The following is a 21,827-nucleotide window of genomic DNA, read 5'->3' as shown; positions in this document are numbered from 1 at the left end:
CAGTGATGCTGTGAGTCCTTCCAGCAAGGATGAACACAAAATTCTTCCTACAGACTTCACAGTGAGTTAATGGAGCTTAAATAGGACATTGTGAGCAGGGAATCAGCGAGACTGAGCACGGACAAAAGATGCTCCTCCATTAACACAAACGAGAAACTGCCTCACTGTGCCCTTTAATCAAATCGTCTCCCACAAAGCAGTGGTGTTTGCTTCTCTCATGTTAATTTTCCTGCAGCTTTCAAGCCCCCTGATTGGTATTTGCAGCTTCGAGGATCTCCACTTAACTGTCCTGTTTGCCATTCTTCTTCCTGGTGTCACTGACTGCAGAGATGGTTCCATGCAAATAGGGTGATCACCTTGAAAAATTAGCCTGCTCCTCATTCCCCCATGAGGAATTTCTATCCCAGCCCAGCTGGGCCTGGCAATCTAAAAAAAATCCCTTTCCTACAGTGGAATAATTGTAAAAAAAGGTGGAAGGATTTTTGGATTTTGCACTTTTTAACTGCAGGCAATCATAAACACACACGCAAAACTCACAACATTTAAACTAAATTTTAGGACTAAATACTTTATTTACTCACAATTACTGAGATTTTCAAGGCAATTTAAAAAAAGCCAAGGTCTTAACAGCCATTTTTTCTTCTAGAGAGTTAGATATCCAGCTTCCACAAGCTGAAAAGAAGGGTTTATTCTAGTTTCCAATTGCCAGTGGGGTTTGTGTGAGGAATTGCACCTGCACCTGCCTCCACATCCTCTTCCTCTTCCCTTTGCTCCTGCTCCTGGCCCTGCTTTGGCTTCAGTGCTCTGAGCTTCCCTCCACCATCAGAGAGGGCAGCACAATACCAGCTGACAAACTCCTCTTATATAGACACATCTTTCAAAGATTTTTCCATGTTCCTACTGATGTTTTCCAGTAAAAACTGGCTGAGACTCAGATTTTCTCATTCATGTTTGAGCAGGTTATTAATTTTTTCGCTCGAAAAATCAACCACTGTCTGAGAAATAAAAACACAGAGAGCCTGGTGAACTTCCAAGGGTATTTTACAAGGATCTTTTTTCCATCAGGGGTGGTAACGTGATGGTCAGATTTGAAGTATTTTGGGGTTCAGAAAGAGAGTTTGGGCAGTCTGGGCAGAGGTTTTGCTTTCCACGACAGGCAGGCTGGAGGGCAGAAAATGCCCCCCCTCCCCTGCAGTTATCTGCAGTGTTTTGGTGTGGCTGTTCCAGATGTTTTGCTGATGGACTATGGAGCTCCCTGAGCTTGCAACGTGCTTGTATCCTCCAGAGACACTCCTCTTTAACCATGAAGAAACTCCTACATGCTCCAATTCCCTCTGTGAGAGTGTGGAGGGTCCGATGTGTATGAGAGAGGTCACGAGACCCAACATTTCCTAGAGAGGTTCATGTAAGTGGTTTTCCCATGACCATCACATTGCTGGTTCAGCAGCACACCTTGGACTGTTAAATTCTGCTCTGGTTGAACATCAACCCATCCCTTGATCTCCTCTTTGGCAGCTCTTTCTGTCCCCTGCCTGTAATAAAACTAATATAGGATGGTGGTGCTGGTGAAAGTGTCCCTGGAGTGTTCCTGAAGGGAACCCGGAAGAGAGATGGAGAGAAACTTTTTATAAGAGTGTGTTTTACATGGGGATGACAGGACAGGGGAGAATGGCTTCCAAGTGAGAGAGAGTAGGTTTAATTAAATGATAGGAAGAAATTCTCTACTCTGTGAGGGTGGTGAGACACTGGAACATTTTGCCCAGAGAAATTGTGGATGCACCATCCCTGGGAGTGTTCAAGGTAGGTTGGATGGAGCTCTGAGCAACCTGGGATAGTGGAAGGTGTCCCTGCCCATGGCAGGGGGTTGGCACTGGGTGATCTTTAAGGTCCCTTCCAACCCAAACCATTCTGTGATTCAGTGACATGACCACGAAGTCTGGAGGGGCTGAGTTGAGCACTGTGAGCTGGTGGCTGTTGATGGAACAGTCAAAGCTCAGAAACCTGTTCATGGCTTTGAGCAAAGTGCTCCACTCAGGCTCATTGGCAGTATAACCACATGTTACTCACCCAGCTGCCTCTGCCAGGGAAACTTCCTGCTCTTTCAAGGTCTTATCAATAGCTGCTGTGTGGAAAGTGAACCCCGGGGGGGTGGGAGCAGGGAGCATGACTCACAACTGGCTGTCTCCTGCTAACAGGACAGAGAAAAACACCTTTTCTGCCATACTGTGGCTGGTTTTACAGCACTGCTCTCCTCTCAGCTTCAAGCATGTCCCTACTGAGCTGGCTCATCTCAGTCAAAACCTCCTCAGCTTTGCCTGGGTGGGAGCGTGGCTGCAGCTCGCCAGGCTCCAGATCCTGCTGCTCCTCCTGCTCCCCACAAACTGTGCCAGAGGAAGACCTTGGTGCAGCAGACAGGGCTGCTCATGGCTCTCAAGCAAAGATGTTGGATGGTGCTTGGGAGCTGCTCATGGAATGCTTGCCCTGACTGCTCAGCCAGGCTGGGGTCTGGTGGGATATGTTGGATGTAACTGGGAAATGTCCTGGTCCTTTAGGCTGAGGGCAGCCAGTCCCAGGAGGTCCAGCACTATGGAACTGCATCAGCTGGGTCCTGTAGGTCTGGAGATAAATCTTCTCATGGGACATGAGTTACTGCAGGCATTTGTCAGAAGTGATACCTATATATTTAAAAAAGATAGATAGCTATAATATAGATAGATACAGATTAGATATAGATATAGATTAGATATAGATAAATAGATAGGAAAATACTAGAGTACTCCCTTCACTGCCTAATTCTTCCTGGAATGCTGCTCCTCCAGTAAAACCTACCCAGGTCCTGGGCAAGGAGAGGCAGAGAAGAGCTTTGCAGCAACTCATAGTGGGGCCCTCCATGCCTGTTTCTGGTGTGTGTGCTGCCTCTAATTCATCTTCCACACACATTCCTGCAGAGCAGCACTCATGTTTTGCTGCCCACAGAAACAGGCTTCTTTGGTAGCTCCTGGAGGGGAAAACTATTTCTGCTATGTGGCCCCTGACATGTCTTCCCACAGCCTGGGTGGATCTGTCTCTTTGCTGTAGCCATGAAGTTGACCTCTCATCACCACCCACCCATTGCTTCAGGCTGTTTGTACCTTGCTTTTTGATTTATTGGGCTCTGCTCGTGTGACTCAGCCCCTCAAAGACACACCATGCATTAGACCCTGATGACCAGGCTGCAGCAGTGAGGTTTAATGTCCTTTTATTTGTATCTTGTACAGCAGCTTAAGCCATTATATGTCACTAACAGGTTAATATTTAAAGGGATTTTATCCCTGGATCAGCTGTATTTCCAGTGAAATGCATCCTAGCCCAGAAATCGTTTACAGATGGATAAGAAATTCATAACCCCTTTTTATCTCTAACAGGCTCTGTCCCTGCTGAGTCGATTCTTTAATTCCCAGAGTGGTTAAGGGGGAATCTACCATGAGTTCCTGAGCCTGTCCCAATTCCTGTACTGCAATGCTCTCCCAGAGAAAATATAAAGCTCTGGGTGAGACAATGGGAAATTTCTTCCCTTTTATCAGTAGCATTATAAACCTGTCGTGGAAAGGGTGTAAACTGGCCAAAGGAGTGTGGCACTGAGAAAGACAATGGGTTTGTTGGAGTGGAGGAGGCAGAACCAAGAGTGTCCAGGATGACACAATCTCCCTGTTCCCCCTCTTGGCAGCAGGAAGAGGATTCCTCATCCATAATCAAAACCACACTCATCTTCCTCTGACCAGCACTTGTGAGTGGCTGCAAGCCCAGGCTGGGATTCAGAGCAGCAGAAAGCACGGATCCCTTCCCAGTTTTCCATATGGCACTGCTGCCTGTTAGCAGTAAGAGGAGATCCCCTGACAGCTGGGAGCTGGAGGTCTGTGCACAGGTCTCCACAAACAGCACTGTACCTGGCAGTGCCAGGGGGAGGTGAGAGCCACGAGCCCCTCAGCCCGTGGGCAGGACGTGGCACCGGGCTGGAAACTGCTTTTGAGTGCAAAGATGCTCCTGTTTGTGCCACTCCCCTAAAGCAGCTTTGCTTCAGTGGTCCCAGCTCACTCCAGTATAACAGCAAATCATGTCAAGTATTCCCCCTAACTCAGCAGATGTTCTGAATTTGGCATGGAAATGTGTTACTCACAGTTAAAGAGAATTCATATAATTCATGATTAATGCTGCTATCTGAATAATTACCTCATTCAGCCAGCTTTTCTTCTGGCTTTGCATGAAAACGTGCATGAAAAATGAGGACAACATCCTTTCTCTTTGTTACTGTATACGTGGAATAACATTTCTCCTAAAAAGGAGAAAGAGATTTTATTTGGGAAAACAAATAGCTGACAAGTTTCCACAGTGCTTGTGTGCACATGTTCTCTCCAACATTTATCCAGGATCACAGTCCCCCCCAAAATCCATTAGAGACCTGGTGCTTGAGGAAAACTCCCCTCACGGAGAATGCACATTGTTGTATGCATTGAAAAATCTAAAGTTTCAGGTGTAGATTATCTGAGCTGATAACCACGCAGGCAATATCAAATTTCTATAAGCAATTTCTAGACAAAAGCTCCCTTCAGCCAACTCGGTGATCAGGTTTCCTGCGTGTAAGCGCATGCACATAATGGAACATTGTTTCAAGGTCTTTTTGTGCAACGTATTAACTTATCCATGGAAATTAAAATATCAGTTTTAAAATCTCAAGTTTTAAGGAAAAAAATTTAAATATTTATATTTGCAGCCAGAATTTTGGCATTTGGGATTTCTTGTTCATGGACTACATTTTTCTGTAGTTACCAGAATATGCAGACAAAATACATTTCCACAAAACCCAAGCAAGATGACTTTTCTGGAGCTGGTGAGCACAAGTTAAGGACCAGACCACTGCATTGAGTGACTGGGTGCTATTCAGGTGTAAACCATTAGATTTGCTATTTGAAAGTGCCACATAGGAGGCACAGCAGCCAGGTTGGGCTCAAGATCAGGTATTCACCATTCCAAGAGCCCAGCCTTCAGTGTCAATCAGAAAGGCGTGTTAGGAATTCCCAGAAAAGGGTTTCAGATCAAAACTGGAAGTATCTTTATGCTGCTGAGTGTCTGGTTCTTCCCTATCACTTGTGGTCCTGGCTGCACAGTTCAAAGACTTCAAACAAAAATAATTGAGGAGGGTAAAAAGCAGCGACTTGCACGAAAGGGGAATAAAAGAGAACTGGGGTCTTGACTCTGGGAAAGACAGGACGGAGGGAGAAGTGGGTAATAGATGTAGAAGAAAATTGTGAATGCTACGTAGAGGTAATGAGGGAGGGGGCAATTGTTCACTGCTTGCCAAAAAAAAGAAATGGGGTTATCTCCTCAAATGGTAACACAGAAATTGGGAGTATGTCCTGAAATGATGAGGCAGTGTGACTTCAGCAAAGCAAACAGAGATGTTTTTCAGTTGTTTAAGGCTGGTACACTCTTTACCTCTGGACTGACATCTTTAATTTGCGAATTTGCTTCACATTCCTCAAATCCTTGCGTTTTTAACGTTGAACCCCCCGTCACCCGTCGCCTGCTCACGGAGCGATGCTGCCCCTCGGTGCGACCACCCCCGGCGCGACGAGCATCCCTCTCTGCCCCCCATCCCTCTCTGCTCCCATCCGTCTCTGTCCCCCATCCCTCTGCCCCCCATCCCTTTCTGCCCCTATTCCTTTCTGCCCCATCCCTCTCTGTCCCCCATCACTCTCTGCTCCCATCCCTCTCTACCCCCATCCTTCTCTGCTCCCATCCCTCTCTGTCCCCCATTCCCGGACGGCTCCCGCGTTCCCCCCGGCCAGAGCGGCCCCTCCCCGCCGGGCCGGGCGGTGTCTCCGCGGCTCCTTTAACTGCGCCCCGTGATGTCACAGCGGTGGAAGCCTCGGGCGGGCGCGGAGCGGAGGCACCGCGGGGACCCCGCACCGCGGCGGCACCGCCGGGGACCCCCTGAGCGCCGGGGACCCCCCGAGCGGCGGGCCGGGCCCGGCGGGGCAGCATGGGGAGCCTCCAGCTGCAGGACTTCGTGGCCGGCTTGGTGGGAGGTGAGCGATGCCGCGGGCTCGGGGTGCGGGCAGCGGGGGGACAGCGAGGGGGACACGGCGGCCGTGCCTCGGGATACGATCCCCCCGTGTCACCCACGGTTCGTGCCTTCTCCGCCCGGGCTCTCCCGCGGTTTGCTTTGCTTTGCTTTGCTTTGGCTCGGGAGTGCCGTTTTAATCCCATTTCCACGGGCGGGATACTTAAAATTGAAGTTTCAGGGAGTGCGGTGCCGCGGAGCGGGGGCGACTTCCAGAGCCCCCCGCACACCCCCAGCCCCCGGCGGCTCTCCCGTCCGTGTCCCCACGGCTGGAAGCGCCGCCGGGCTCGCAGCACAACCCGGGGTTCCCCGGCCCCCCATCCACTGCCGGGCTCTGTCCCCGCCGTCCCGCCGCGGCCACCGGCATGATGGCCAGGGCAGGGATCGATCCTGTCTGCTGGGAACGTCGATGGCAAACACCGGGAAAGAGATACCAAAAAGAATGACCCGTAGAGGCGCCAGAAGTGGCACACGGTTTATGGCACTGAGAGATGCCCACGGAGCTTCCCAGCTGAGAGATGCCCACCGGGTTTGACAGCTGAGAGGGTGCCCAGCTCTGCTGCCAGGCTGCAGCAGGACAGAGTGTCCATCGTGGCATCAGCCACCCCAGAGCAAACCTGTGCCCAGGTGACCCCTCATCCAGGGGGAGTGAGGTGGCTCACGGGTGACCTGCCAGACGCGGTTAATAAGTGAGCCGACTCTGGAAGACCCAGAACCTCTGCCAAAAGCTCAGGTGAGCAGCTGATTTTTTTGGATCTCTGTAGCCTGTGTCAGTCTGCCCCACTGACCTGTGCTGTTGCTGCACATCCCCAGGAGTGGGACAGGATGTCCTGGGGGTTGAACAGCCACCAGTGCTCAGCAGTGGTGGCAGCTGACAGTTTTCATGTGTAGCACTAGACCACAGGTGGTCTCAGGTCCAGGAGGAGAGGGGACATTTTAGAACACATTTTTGAGCAAAGTCATAATGTGTTGACCAAGGACATGATGCTCTTTTCAGTACTAATCCACTGTGGGTGAGAAATTTCATGTAGTCTCCAGAGCACTCGTGGGCACTGGTTTGCACAGACTTGCTGATGAGGAAGCACCACAAATTACCCACCATCTCCACAAACCCTATAAACTGCCAGTGCTGTTTGCAATCAACGCACAAACTCATATCCTGGCCGTGGCACACAGGTTGTTCCATTCTCCTGGAGAAGAGGGAAATCAAAGTGTGCTCTGTCCTGCCACAAGAGCTCCTGGCAGTGAATGTGTGGGTAGGTGGGCAGATGGTAAGAGAGAATGGGCCAGTTTCTCCCCACAGAACCATGGGAAATGAGGCTGGATGGGACTGTAGAGATCTGTACAGAGGAAGATCCTCTTTATCTGAATCATTCCTGACAGATATCTCTACAAACTTCTCTTAAAACAGCAAAGGAGGAGGGATTCACAGGTCCCATCAACAGTCAGCTCTAAGACATCTCTCTCTGAGCCAGGAGAAAGCATTTCCTTGGGTCTGACTAGAATCTCACCATTCTGAGGCTAAAAATTTGTGTGAGCCTACAGGAATGTGAGAGGGGCTGGTCATGGACAGGATATACAAGCACAACAACTCCTTCTCTTGCTCAGATGCCTTTGAGATGTAAAGCTGATGGAGTCCAGGAGAGCGCACACAGAAGGATGTGGAAGTGTCTCTGCTCTGGTTTTACTTGTTTTCAGGGGCAGGGCACTATGCTGGCCATTACAACTGTGCCTATGGAAAACTCTTCCCCTCTCCTATAAACCCATCACACCCTGTCCTGTCACAAAAGCTTCTTCAATGTTTTGTGTAATACTTTGCTTCCATCCCCAGGAATTGCCAGTGTGGTTGTGGGCCATCCCCTGGACACGGTCAAGGTAAAACACTTTGAACTGTGCTCTCCTATCACCACTGACTCACTCTCTCTCTCAAAGGACCTTCACTTACCCCCTGGGGTAATTTAGCCAGGGTAGAAATGTTCTCATAGACTTTCCTCCTCTCCAATGCTCATTTTGAACGAGGAACTAAAAGAACTGGCTGATATGGGCAAGTTCCTCTGTGGAGGATTAACGCTGAAAATTAAACCTGGCCTTACTTAATGTGTGGTTCACTGAACAGTCCTGCCAATGTTTTATTGAACTTTACCACAGACAACTATTCAAAGGGCAATGAGGGAACTGTATTTGTTTTGCTGCAGGCACATTTTTATGTGTTTTCCTGGTGCTGGCAACGCTGGAAGGACAGAGTGCTGAAATTCTTATCCCAGGGCTGTGATACAGAATTTACAATTCCTACATGACAATTATTCCTCAGAGGGAAGGGTTTAGAGAAGTAACAAGATATTTGTCTGCATGGTGCAGACAAGCCCCTGCACACAGCAGTGCATCATGACTCAACCAGGTTGGCCATCCCTACTGATGCAGAGATAGAGAGGAAGATCCTGTTCCTTTCTTGTTTTGTGCAGGCATTTCTGGGCAGCTTTCATCACTTCAGCTGCTCTGCCCATGCTCAGCCTACAGAACAGAAGGCTCCAAAGAGATCTTATTGTGGCCTTCCAGTACTTGAAGGGGGCCTACAAGAAAGACACTTTTTAGCAGGGCCTGTAATGCTTTTAAACTGAAAGAGAATGGGTTTAGATTATACATAAGGAAGAAGTTTTATGCAATGAGGGTGGGAAAACACTGGCACAGGTTGCCCAGAAAGGTGAGGGGATGCTCCATCCCTGGAAACATTCAAGGGCAGGTTGGACAGGGCTCTGAGTAACCTGGTCTGGTTGGAGATGTCCCTGCTCACTGCAGGGAGGTTGGACTAGATGGTCTTAAAGGGTCCCTTCCAACTCCAGCTATTCTATGATTCCCTGATTCTGTATGCCCTGATCTAGTTGCAGCCTGGTTGATGGCACCAGGCAGGGCTGCCAGTTGTGGCAAACCCAAACCCCACTGTTCCTGTTTGCATCTTAAGGCCCTTTGGAGGGTGATGGGGGTGAGGCAGAGTCCAGCACAGCCCACACCACATCCCTTCCCCAGCCATCCCAGCCATCCCCTTGCACACAGCTGGCTCTCCTGGGGTGAGCTGGCCAGCCCTCTCCTTCCTGAGCTTCTAAGGTGACACCAGCCCCAGGAGCATCACTGTGCACAGACGGGTGCAGACCCCACCCAGGAGGAGCCACGAGGCTGCTCACACTCCCCAGCCACGGGCAGGGCACAGGCAGGCTCTGCCCAGGGCTGCCAAGGCAATGCCCATCTCAGGCTGGTGGTCAGGGTGTCATGGCCAGGTTTGGGGGAGTTTGGCAACAAGGATCTTGCTGGGGAACACTGAGTTTCTGCACGCCAAGAAAGAGCAAGCCCATCCTTCAAGTGTTTATAAAGGCAACTGTCAGGTTGCCCACCCTGTTGCTGTGCCCTGGGAATACCAAGCAGGCAGACTTGCTATCTTTCCAAATTTGGGGGGAGGAAAGTGGAAAGGAGAGTTTTTACACAGCACTAAGCCAGCAGAGGGATTGCTCAGTAGCATCTGCAGCTTCCAGGGGATGTGGGGGGTCCTTCTCCACCTGGGAGAGGAGGCAGGACTAAATATGAGGCTGGGTGGGGTACGTGGTACCCACACCAGAGTTCCCATCAAGCAGGCTTCCTCCTTCAGCCTCCCCTTCCCAGCTTTGCAGCTTCCATCCAACCCCAGGAGCTGTGGTTTTCCCACAGCCTTGCAAAACTCTGGAAGTTCTGCCTCTACTTACTTTTCATCCTCCCCATTGCATTCACTTCCCCAGAACTTTCTTCAGCTTCTGGGTGTCACCCAAGAGCCCTATCAAATCAAAACATAACAAAAAAGAGAATTTTCCAGAGGAACATCTGTACTGGTAGCAGTTGACTTTATCAGAGATGCCAGCAGGGATTTCGGCATCGGTTGTTAACAGATTAGCTAAGGAGTTTGTGTGCAAGAAACAGATTGTGAGGACACTCAGTTGCCCTCAGTTACTCAAAAAACGTATTAACTGGAACCTCTAAATACCTGGTTACTGTGTAAGAGAAAAAAACCAAGCCCATGGAGGCAAAAAGGCAATGTCTGAGCTGAGCACTGGGGTGAAGCTGGGAGGGAGTTCAGGGCTGGGCACTGCAGTCACTCTGTCCTGGGGTGCAGCCCCTCCCCAGTGTTCCCCCCCGCCCCCTTAACCCCGTGTGAGTCACAGAGTGCACAGTCTGCACCCATGGCCCGGGCCTGCCTGTGTTGCACAACGTGTGCTGTGTGAGCTGCAGCAGCATCTTCATGTACCAGCTTGTTCCTGAGGGCTCACTAAATATCCTGCTGCCTTTCCCGTGGCCTCTGGCCATGCAGGAGCAGAGCAGGGATGCTCCACGTGTGCAAACAGCTGCGTGGAGCCATCCCAGGGTGAGTGGTGAGCCTGGGGTGAGGGGTCACCCCAGACTTTGGTCCCTCCTGCTCATGCCAGGGTCACACTGTGGCCCTGGCCAGTCTCTGGCAGGGCTCTGGGTCAAATGATGGTGCCTTTCAACGTGCTATTTGGCATGCAAAAGGTCTCCCTAGGCGTGAACTCTGAAGGACACACATTTCTTTGGGCTTTAAATTCCCAGATGATTTCCTGCTTCACCCTGGTGTCAGTCAGGGCTGAGCCAGTGGAGGGGACTGGGCACTGTTGCTCCAGATTTCATCTCAGCATTGCAATTCTGATGGATATGGTCAGAAATGCTGTCCCCATTCCCTAAAAACTTCCCTGACAGAGCATGTGTGAGTGTCCTCCTATAAAAAATGAGCTCTGGGCTCAACCAAGATGAGTTGCTGAAGCCCCAGGTCCTGTGAAGCGAACAGTGTTTCCATTTCCTTGCACATCTCTAAGGCCAAAAAATGCATCCTTCCTTAGGATGTTTTTGGTGCAAATTTGTGAGCTGCTTGAATGAAAGGTGATCTAAATATATATGTGTGCGTGTAGATATATAAATATATACATGTATATGAGAAGGGGAAAGTATGTCAAATCCTACAGGCTTTGGCCATTTCTTACAGCTGTTGGAAGGCACACAACTAAAATGCTTTCCAGAAACAAGATGCCTTTGTTGGAAATGATATGAAAATGTATCTTTGAGTGAAGCATGGAGAATTCCTGAGATGATGCTGAATTATTTTGGCTCCATTTAGTATTTCAATGCCTTAAAATCCACCTTGGATCAGAAGGGCCCCAGGGGTCTCCTAGGGGAGCTCACCTCTCCACTCTTCAGCAGCACATCCCAGCCTTCCCTGAGAGCCTCCAAACGGAGGAGACCACACCACTCTCCAATTTCCACATAAATCAGGCCCTTGCCAGTGACAGCCCTGCACACCAGCAGCCTGCTGTGCTGGGTCAGGGTGGCTGGTCCAGGCTGGAGAACAATTTGACAGTCATGGATTCCAGATGTTGCCGAGAGCTTCAGACCTGGGAGCTCCCTCTTAGCCCGGATTCTGGCAAAGTTCAAGGGGGTTAATGCACATATATCTTATTTTATTGCTCTTTTCTCTTTATGACTAAGGAAGGACGTGCTCTCAAAGCAAAGTGCACATTGTTTATGGAGCACGAGCTGTTGTTGGGCTGGAAACAGGGGGTTTTAATGGCCTTTTATGAATGTCTTTTGCAGACTCGTTTGCAAGCTGGACAAGGATATGGAAATACACTCAAGTGTTTTCTCACTGTGTACAGAAATGAGTCCGTAAGTGCTTTATCTTACTTTAAATGTGCTGGTAGAAAGTGCAAGTCAATAAATAGATAAACACATAAAGCAATTACACAAAATCGCTGTTGGCACCAGTAGTTATATGAAGACCAATAAAGTTGGTGCCATTGAGCTGCAAATCCCTGCAGCCTCCTCTTGCTTACCTCTAAAGTCACCCTCTTGGTTACTCCTATAGGGAAAAGACAGATCCTTGGCATGGCATGATCAGGGTCTCCACATGGCTTTAACATCCACAGTGGCTCTTTTGCCTGATGCTGCTGGAAAAGGTCTCCCAAAGGGATCCTGCTGGAAAAGGCCTCCCAGAGGGATCCTGCTGGAAAAGGCCTCCTAGCAGGATTCTGATGGCAAAGGTCTCCCAGAGGGATTCTGCTGACTCTGGTGAAGCCAGGACAGAGGCTGTCCATGAGAGAGACTTTTACATGGGTTCCTGTGCTTTCACCATGTCCTGTATTCTGCACAATCTTTATAAGTCTTTAGCAGCATGAACTGATTTCCTTTGCTCAGCATGTGCAAACAGTTGGTTCCAGGAGACATCTGCCACTTGGATATGCATTTCAGCCCTGTCTATGGCAGGGCTTGGAACGAGATGACCTTCAAGGTCCCTTCCAACCCAAGCCATTCCAGGATTCCACGATTCCCGGCCCGACAGACGAGTCGGGGCTTACACCGCTCAGCGCCGTTCACTCCCCTAACCCCTGCTCCCTTCCCTGGCTAGGTGACTGGCTTCTTCAAGGGCATGTCCTTCCCCATGGCCACCACGGGGCTGTACAGCTCGGTGGTGTTCGGGGTGTTCAGCAGCACGCAGCGGTTCCTGGGCCAGCTCCGCCACGGGGACGCGGCCGCCGCGCCCTCGCTCGCCGACATGACCGTGGCCAGCTCGGTGGCAGGGTTTGTCTCCGTGGCCATTGGCACTCCCGTGGACCTGGTAAAGATCAGGCTACAGATGCAAACACAGCCCTACAGCAAAGGTAGGAAGCAGGAGTTTCTCCTTCCTTTCTCTGCCAGTCCTTGGTGCTTTAGCACAGCTTTGCTCCAAGGCCCGGCTCCCTCCTGCCCTGCTAAAAATTCCCCCTTTCTTCTCCCCATCCTGTTCAGCTCAAAGGGATAGTTTTTATCAATGGCATTTCCAGGCAGTTGGGATCTCTGAGGAGCATGGGACAGGTGTGCTCAGGGCCAAGAGCCGCAGGAATGGCGAGTCCCTGGGCTGTGGGGTCCCCTGGAGATGCCAGCAGCAGCACCACAGCTGCCAGCAGCAATGCCAGCTCCCCAGCTCTGCATGCTCTCAGTCCCACATTTGTCTGCCCATAAACCCCTCTCTGGTACTCCACCTCCTCTGTTCAACATCAAAATTCTCCCATGTGCATTTGCAAACCACTGACTTATTTGGGGCAGGGTGCCAGGCAGCCCAGGCGTGGGCAGGATGGGTCAGGATGGCAGGGAGTGGCTCTACCCTGTCCACCAGCTGCAGGCAGAAGGAGCTTCTTCTGCTCTAGACAGCAGCTGAATTCCATTGCAGGCTGGAATGTCCATTTTTAAAGCCTCCATTCAGCTTAGTGCCTTTTACAAAAGCAACTTGGTCTGCATGGGAAGGGCCAGACTCTGAAGACATCAAGGCTTTCAGTGATGCCACTTGGCACCAGATGTGGTTAAAATCCATGAAAATCAGGCACATAGCCTTAAAATAATTTAGAAATCTCACTGGGCACACACCTATTGGGAGGTATGTCACACATCTAAGGAAAATCTGACCTGAAGTGTCTAAATACCTTTTGAAAATGGACTTAAGTACTCTTTCCTAAAATTTTTTTCCCACACTACATATTGATCCCAGGAGAAAAAAAATGGGATGGCAGCAACTTCTAACCAATGGCAGTGGGCTTTGGGGATGAGTTCTGTGGCAATGCATCTGTTCTAACTGTTGTGTCTTTTTTTTCCTTTGCAGCAAACATTAAACTAAAGCCCACAGCTCCTGGATCTCCCGTGTACCGAGGCCCAATCCACTGCTTTTGGACAATCCTACAGAAAGAGGGGATAGCAGGAATCTACCGAGGCACGGTGGCCATGCTCCTGAGGGATGTTCCCGGCTACTGCGTCTACTTCATCCCTTACGCAGTTTTCTGTGACTGGGCAACTCCTGAGGGATGCATTTCTCCCAGTCCCTTCTCTGTCTGGCTGGCAGGGGGTGTAGCAGGTAAGCACCTTTACTTCCTCACAACACTGGCAAAGCAAGGACAGGAAGGTTCTTGGAGTGATTCCGAGAGCGACTCAAGGGCCACCGCATCCCCCTGAACACTGGGAGGGGACACGGGACTGAGCGACCTTCCTCCCCAGGGCCAGGTCCCCTGGCACCACAGCTGCACTTTAGGGCTTGGCCAACTTTATGGAAGCGTTATCAGACCTTCATCGGGCTCAATGTCAGTGAGGAGGAAAAAAAAACGGTTCCCTCATCTCCCTGGATGCCTCAGGGCAGCCTGGCTGTAACACTGCCAGTGATTTGGCAGCCAAAATGCCACCAGAAGAGGACTTCAACCTGTTGGCTGCCCACCAGGAGGGTGTGCACCTCCCCACACGTAGCAGAAGCCAAGTTGACTGTTACTGATCTTCTTCTTCTCCTTTTTAATGTGTGTACACCTGCCAGTAAGACTGGCTTGTCTGTCCCCTGCCACGCAGGAGGTCACCCCTACACCCACTCCTCATTTTTTGGCCCTTTCTGAATTGCAGAACCGCAAGGGCAAGTCAATCCTTAGCTCAGGTGATGGTAACAAAATGCCTTCTCCATTTCTCCTCAAACAAAGAGGCCCCTGGCCCGTCTGGACAGCTTTTCTAGAGTGCCCCAGCACTCATGTAGGTCCAAACAAACTCCTGTCTGTCCAACTGGGTCATGGATTGTGGTCATGTGCTGATCTTTCCAGAGGCAAACCACCCCACTCAGCAGCAGGCTAATCAGTGCACACAGATGTTTCTTTAGAGCACTGACAAAGTGTCTGAGCTGTGTGGAGCCCTGGCAGCCTGAGATGGACCTGCCTCTTACTGGCATTCTCAGCTCAAACTTTGCTTTGCAATTATCAGAATTATCAGAAGACTCTGTTTTTTCTGAAATTGTCCCAAGTGGCAGCTCAGGCTCTTCCCACTGCGTGTCCATGTTCCACCAGAGGCACAGCAGAAGATGGGGACGCCCCTCCTGGGCTGCCTGTATCTGACTGGCAGCATAACCTCCAAAATTTCAATGCATCTTCCAGAAACAGGGAACTTTGCTCCCAGAAATGCTGTTTCTGTGCCTGAGCAGGGTGAATGCCCTGAAATGAAAATTGCATGAATATGATGTTGTAGATGAGAGGTGAATTTTTGAGTTCACCGACCTGCAGCCAAGCAAATATAAAGAGGGAATGATTCAAATACTTTTGCATTTTTCTAGGAGCCATTTCCTGGGGATTGTGCACTCCAATGGATGTTGTGAAAAGTCGACTTCAGGCAGATGGAGTTTATTTAAACCAGTACAAAGGGACCCTTGACTGCATCTTGCAGAGCTACCAGAACGAGGGCTTAAAAGTAAGTGATATTTGAAGGAAAATCTGGTTATTAGGCATTTAATTGTCAATTGGAAAAGCCAATGGCTGTTACAAACCTATCTGCAGGGTTGAGAGACAGCTAAAGCCAGTTACTGCTAAATTATTATAATGGCAGGAGGTAATTATAGTGCAGATCCTTTCTGAATCAAAATAGTGAGTAATGAGTGCAATAGTGTGCCTTACACAATGAAGAAATGAATGACTGGGGGTCACACACACTGCTGGGGTAATTAACCTCAAATAACACTTCATATCAGTGCACCTAATCATGAATATGATTTGACTTATCAGAAATCAGAGGTAGGAAATCTTACCTCAGTCTTTGCTTCCGCAAAATGCAGAGGTCAAATGTTCCCCACTGACTTTGGTGCCAATGAACCGTCCCTGGTGGGACTGTGCTGGCACCCTGGGGTGTGTGCTCACCTTGGGCAATGCTCTGCTGGAACTTTGGCTTTGCCCTGCTCACCCTCCTTTTGCACCAAGACAAGAGCTGATTGAAAACGTTCTTGAACCAGAATTGCTTTGGCTTCAAAGAGGAAGAAGGGCTGTGTGCCAAAAAACTTATCTCCCTTTTCTGACTTTGTCTGTTAGTGCAATAAAAGATAATCTGTTCTACCAGCAAACTTTGCTTCAGTTAAACATGAATGGCAGAGAACGAGGATTTGCAACTTTATTGCGTTGCTGAGAGAAACATCATCTTCTGACATTGAAATAAATCCGCATTTATCATCGGAACATCATGGGGGCTCTTAGCTCCAAAGTGTTGATTTTCACGTTCTGAGAGAAGCTTAACAAGTCACAAACAGAAAAACAACCTGCAAAATCACAAGTCGGTGTTATTTCAATATTTGCCAACATGCCCCTGTGTTATGCCAGCTGCCACAGGAGCCTGTGGTCTGGTTCAGTTTTTGCCACTGGGTGAAGAAAGTCACACTGATGTGAAGCACAAGCACCTGGAGAGATGCTGAGGACTGTGCTTGGACAGTCCACGGAGGGACAGGGTGCCCAGGCTCTTCATTCCATTTGGTGTAAACACAGGGTGGCTGAAAAGGGCCTTTCCATGTGTTTTCCCTTCTCTCTCCATCCTCATCACCTCCTTGTCCTGCCTGAATATTAACAGCCATGGAGCTTGGGGGTTTTGGCTGGAGGTCTGAGCTGCTTGCAGATTTTGTGCTGTCACACCTGGCACCCACATCAAAGCCAACAACAGGATTGAGTAATGGCTGATGGCAAGACTGGATCCTGCTCTCGTGAGGAAAATCTTTTGAAATGTTGGGAGCCACACAGCTGAAAAACAGCCAATGCAGGGCTGGATGTTTTCACTCTGGGACAAAGGAACACCACTCACAGTGCTCCAAATAACTGCCTGATGCACACAAAGAAATGTAAATATAAGCCTTGTCTTTTTCCATAGCCAGCTGTGTTCATTCTGAGGAGAGAAATTTATGCCTCTGGGCTTTTCATCCTAAATCTTCATTATTATTTAACTTGGTTCTCTTTTGTTACTTTATGGATAATTCCAAAAAATTGAATTTCCTCCCAGAAAATTCTCTTTCCTAGCAAAATAAAACATCCCAACAAATCAAATAATATCCTATATATCCCAGTGCTGCAAGTTCACATTGCAAGGTCCATCCTAAACTATGTGAACACATTTTGATCCTGCCTCAAACAAGTCAGCACTGTGCTCTGGACTTATTGGATACAAGATATGATGGTGTTTAGTAGAGCTCAGTAAATTCAGGGGAAAGACTGGTTAGACTCTTAAATCCATGGGCTTCTGGTTTTGGAGCCAAGATCTTCCACAGTTCCTTACAGTAGTTGTGGGAACTTTGCTGTTGTAAAGCCTGGAAAGGGGCTGGATTGCTGATGTTCCTTTTCATATCCATTCTGAACTTGTGATGTTTAGATCAGTGACCAGGGTGATGAGCCTGGGTGGTGATTGGAGTGATTTGTGAGAAACAGGCCAGCAGAGATACTCCCTGCAACCATCATTCTGTGACCAGGCTCACCCCAAAGAGGGCTGTGCACAGCCTTGCACACACCAGGGAATGGGGTTTGTGGTGAGGGGGGTTCAAAGGGACATGAGTCAAGGCCAGGAACCAGGAGCGACAAGATACTCTCCACTTTCCAAAGGCACTTTACTGTTCAAGATCTTAAAAGCCGCAGGGTCTTTCTCTCTTGTATGTGCCAGCATCTTTTAAAAAGTCATATATTGAGCAGAATGAGGAAATCTGGCCAATGGTATTTATTACCTTGATGAGAGAAAGCACTGGGCTGTGTATGGGTACCAAAGTTGACCTTAGGAACACTCCAGTGAAAATATCAGCTTCTACTGAACATTTTTCCCAAAGGTGGTGGTGAGAGCTGGTTCTCAGCAAGGTACAGAGTGAGTCTAGTTTTCTGCTGACTGAGAAATTCCTTCTAGGCTCAAAGGTGAAACCTGAAAACCAGTCCCTGTGGCTCAATGCCCACATCAGCAGGGCTGGCCCAGGGCCACACCTCTCCCTCTCTGCCTGCCAAACACCTTCTGTGCCCACAGACCCAGCCCCAGGGGTCAGAGAATTCCCTGCAGGAAAACAACAGCCTTCTTGAACCCTGGGCTTTGCATGACCCCCACATGCAAAGGGAAGGAAGGCCAGGCTGGACAAGGCTTGGAGCAACGTGGTCTAGTGGAAGGTGTCCCTGTCCATGGCAGGGAGTGAGAACATGATAAGCTTTAAGGTAGGTCCCTTCCAACCCAAACTGCTCTATGATTCTATCATTCTGTGACTGTACCGAGGCAGGACAACACTGGAAGGTGTTTTAGACTTCTTGCTTTCTGTTCTCCACCAGTGGCATTTTTTCACCCTTCACCACTTGTAGATCTTGCTGGTATGTACAGATGGGGGTCCATGGGGAGCACAGAGAACAATGACACCAAAGCAGGGACTTTTGCCATTGCATTTCTGCTCTCCAGTGCAGATTTCAGCCAAGACCAGCTGTGAGAGCGCATCTTCCAAGCAAACCAAGATGTGGTGCTTCAGAATCCCACCGTGACTTCATTCAATGTTTTCTTCCCCTTCTTAAAACATCCAGTTTGTTCCTATGCTCTAACCTTTCTCCATCCCCAACAGGTGTTTTTTAGGGGCCTCACGGTCAATACAGTGCGAGGATTCCCATCGAGTGCAGCCATGTTTCTTGGCTATGAACTTTCCCTCAAAGCAATGAAAAGAGGCCAAACTGAGACCAATCCCTAACTTCCAGGTCAGCACATAAAGACCCTCTAGCTTTGTTAAAATCCCAGAATTAATCTTTGAATCAAATAGAGTTGCAATTGCATAGATCCTCTGGCAGTCAGATGACACGTGGGTACCTACACCTGAACAGCCACTTTTCGAACTTGGGTCTGTGGGATTCAGGGCAGACAACAGATGTGCTGATGGATTTTAGCTTCAGTCCAGTTCCCCTGGAACTTCACTGCAATATGTTCTGATTGTTGTGATTGTTTTGATTAATGTCAATCAGAAATGAAAATCTGATTGATTTCTCTAACACTTTATACGTTTTGAAATATTCTCACTACGGTCCCTGAACAGTGTTCTTTCCTACCTTGTTCCATCCACAAAGACCTGAAATTAAGCCCTTTTAAAGTGTCCTGACTATCAAGTCGCTGTGTCACTCTTTCCCTCAATAAACTAGGGTGGCACAAAGGAGCAGCATTAAAAATATCTGATTAAAGAAACTTTTTTAGCAGATTAGAAGAAAACTGATTAAAGAAACTTTTTTTACTCACTATTATTCTTGGCGGTCTTTGCTGTTTTCTGCAGTACTTCATAAATCTCCTTCTTTCTTATTTCAAAAGTGTTGCCAAGAAGAACCAGAAAGTCCCCTGCTTTCCTGAGCCAAATCAGCAGTGTGGTGTTGGTGTGGGCTCAGCTGCTCTGACTGAAGACTCCCATCCTTCACCTGCAGCACCTGCTGGGACTGAGTCCGTGCAGGACCCCGAAAATGGCACCAGCTCAGTCGAACCCAAAGACCATTTTCTTATCAAATCTTTCACTCTGTTGACTAAGAACACCTCAATACCTGGTGGGCTTTTTCATCAGTGACATTTTTCCTGTTGAGCCAGGAAAACAACTTACCTCCATTTCCCAAGGGATGTGTCCAAACCCAGTCCATCTGACATTACTGAGGGAGCGTCTTTCGTACAACACTGCAAATAATGCTCATCTTTTGTGTGAACAAGGAGAGGAGGAGATGTGGTGGGTACACAGGTGCTTTTCCTGTAGGAAGGTATGGATTCCTATCAAATCCTACCTTGCTTTCGGGTTTAAAGAAACAGATGATTCCTCCTGTACAAACACATACTCATGTTTTCCATCACAGTTTGCCACAATGCAACACTTTATTACGAAAAAACATGAAGGGCTTCAACAACTTCAGTCTGTTATCCAAGTTTATATATTAAATTGGAAAACAGGAGGATGTTAAATTCAGAGAACTAAGCTGCTTTTTTTATTCAGGAAACAATAAATCAAGTCTGCATTTCGTATAGAAGGCTGACTCTTGATTTACACAACCTGCCTGGTGCAGGCCTCCAGGGACCTGCTGGAGTTATCTCAAAAGACATTCTGAGCTCCCTGACACGATGGTCCAGCTTGGCAACCACCAAATCCTGCAGACATCACTTCCCAGCCTTGAAGAGACCATCACCAAAGGAAGTCTCTCTAATACACAGAACACCTTCAGACCTCCAGCTCTTCACTGCAATCCCACTGAGAGCACTGGGGCAGACCCAGGTCTCTCTTTGGTCTACCTCAGCCTTTCAATTATTCCAAGACCTTTTACATCATGATTATTTCTGTTTATGCTGTTGAATATCTCCATGATTTATTTCCTAACCATGGAGTTTTTGATGCCAAAACCCAAGAAGAACCAGCTTTGCTGGGAGAAGAGGGCTCTGGGGGCACTGGCAGGAGAGGCCGAGGGGTAGCTGGCTCACATGCAGAGCTCACATGGCAGGGGGGAACAATCAAGGACAGCACTGTCCTCCAGGAAATGTTGTAGAAGGAGAGCTCTTCCTCTGGAGAAGGACTCTGGGGGAAAAGCCCAGTGATTGCAGTTTTAGCAGATGCCTTCAACAAGGTTTCTGAAGACAATGTGGAGCAGCTGTCCAGCTTTCCTCCGTGAAAGGAGGAGAAGAGAAGCTCCTACGTCCTCTTCCCTGGATGAATGGAGGAATTGGTGACCAGACTTGAAGATTTCAGCAAAAAGTGCCTTAAACTTTGGGTCTGGAGCAGCACTCAGAAATGGAGTCACCTACTTTGGGCTTCTCATCACTGGGCCCCAAATTAAAAACAGAGTGTTGGTGCCCCCCGAACTGGCCTTAAAAAGTGGAAGAACCAGCAACAGCTGGTGTTGCTTCATCTCAGGGCTGGCAGGCAAGGAGGTTCACAGTGCCTTTGACCCTGGTGAGAACACAGGGAACTGTTTTTGATAAACAATATGGATAAAATTGATGAGCCTTCACACAAGTATTTGTTGCTGGCTTCATTTAAGGATTCACCCTTTCCATGTTGCCTATTTTTACGCGTGTACGTAAAACGCGTTTTTTAGATGGATAATATCACGTGTCTCCAGGGATAATACTTGGGGAGACTGTTTTTTCAATGCAAATAAATGGTGTTATGTGCCTGCACTGTGTAAAAATGGCCTGTGAATTAATTAAACTGATCAGGTTCATGACAAGCTGTGTATCTGCACGATCCTGCCCTCGTGGTGCCCACGTTCAGTCTGTTCAGTGCCCCCCGGGCATAAAGCCCTGAGACCCACGTTGGAGTTGCATGGTGATCTTTCCCGTTATTATTCATCCAATTAAACCAGTTTGGAGATGGATGCCCAGGATTCACTTGGACAAAGCTCTTGTGTAACACACACCTGCCAGAAGGAGCTGTCAGGGAGAGCTGTGGGCAAACTGGTGTGGAAAGGGAGCGGAGGGCAGAAAGATATTTGATATATTATAAATATAGATGATATAGATGTAGTATAAAAAACATGAAGAGCAAGTGGGAATTGAATGTAAAGCTTTGGCCACTTGATGGCATCCTCATCCCTCTCAGGGCATGGCATGTGCTGCTCCCTGGAGCTGCCAGGCCTCCTCTCTGTGTCTTGCTCTGTTCGACCCCACGCCCAGGTTTGCTGGCAGACCAGCACACACTCCCTTCCCCATGGGCACACTGGACAGCCTCTGGGTGATTTTGGGGTGACTCTGCCCTGCCAATGGCTGCTCTGGTCCAGCAGCATGGGAGACAAGCCTTGGACACACTGGTTAATCAGTGCATCACCCCATCCCTGTTCATAGAGTGAGGCAAAGCAACACCAGGCTAGAGCACGAGGGTTCCAAGGGGGATGGCAGCCCTGGCCACTGTGCAGGAGGTTGAGCTGCCTCTGGGTCACTG

The 21,827-nt window shown here is 48.9% G+C and overlaps 1 protein-coding gene across 5 annotated transcripts; it reads left to right on the top strand.

Annotated features, from left to right (window-relative positions):
* The first annotated feature begins 5,928 nt into the window (after nucleotides 1-5,928).
* On the top strand, nucleotides 5,929-21,078 carry SLC25A48 (solute carrier family 25 member 48). Of its 5 annotated transcripts, none has more exons than XM_027682829.1 (8): nucleotides 5,932-6,065; nucleotides 7,932-7,975; nucleotides 11,723-11,794; nucleotides 12,534-12,786; nucleotides 13,764-14,009; nucleotides 15,234-15,367; nucleotides 18,504-18,633; nucleotides 19,232-21,078. In XM_027682829.1, exons 1-7 carry the CDS (start codon nucleotides 6,020-6,022, stop codon nucleotides 18,624-18,626), a joined length of 918 nt encoding a protein of 305 aa, XP_027538630.1. In that variant the 5' UTR covers nucleotides 5,932-6,019; the 3' UTR covers nucleotides 18,627-18,633; nucleotides 19,232-21,078. The 5 variants fall into 5 exon arrangements, with proteins under 5 accessions (XP_027538631.1, XP_027538632.1, XP_027538630.1 ...); XM_027682828.1 differs by having other exon boundaries at nucleotides 13,761-14,009; nucleotides 19,229-21,078; XM_027682827.1 differs by having other exon boundaries at nucleotides 5,933-6,065; nucleotides 13,761-14,009.
* Nucleotides 21,079-21,827: the final 749 nt, after the last annotated feature.

The sequence above is a fragment of the Neopelma chrysocephalum genome, unplaced genomic scaffold (assembly GCF_003984885.1).
Source record: "Neopelma chrysocephalum unplaced genomic scaffold, ASM398488v2 Primary Assembly neopelma1_63, whole genome shotgun sequence".
Taxonomy (NCBI): domain Eukaryota; kingdom Metazoa; phylum Chordata; class Aves; order Passeriformes; family Pipridae; genus Neopelma; species Neopelma chrysocephalum.
Note: the sequence above shows the minus strand (reverse complement) of the source record. Positions and strands in the feature narration are given on the sequence as shown.

Excerpts from the sequence above, each read along its gene's own strand:
- SLC25A48 (XM_027682828.1), top strand. The coding sequence starts at position 6,020 with ATGGGGAGCCTCCAGCTGCAGGACTTCGTGGCCGGCTTGGTGGGAG. Across the intron at positions 12,787-13,760 it reads AACACAGCCCTACAGCAAAG|CAAACATTAAACTAAAGCCC; the intron begins GTAGGAAGCAGG and ends TTTCCTTTGCAG. Across the intron at positions 14,010-15,233 it reads GCTGGCAGGGGGTGTAGCAG|GAGCCATTTCCTGGGGATTG; the intron begins GTAAGCACCTTT and ends GCATTTTTCTAG.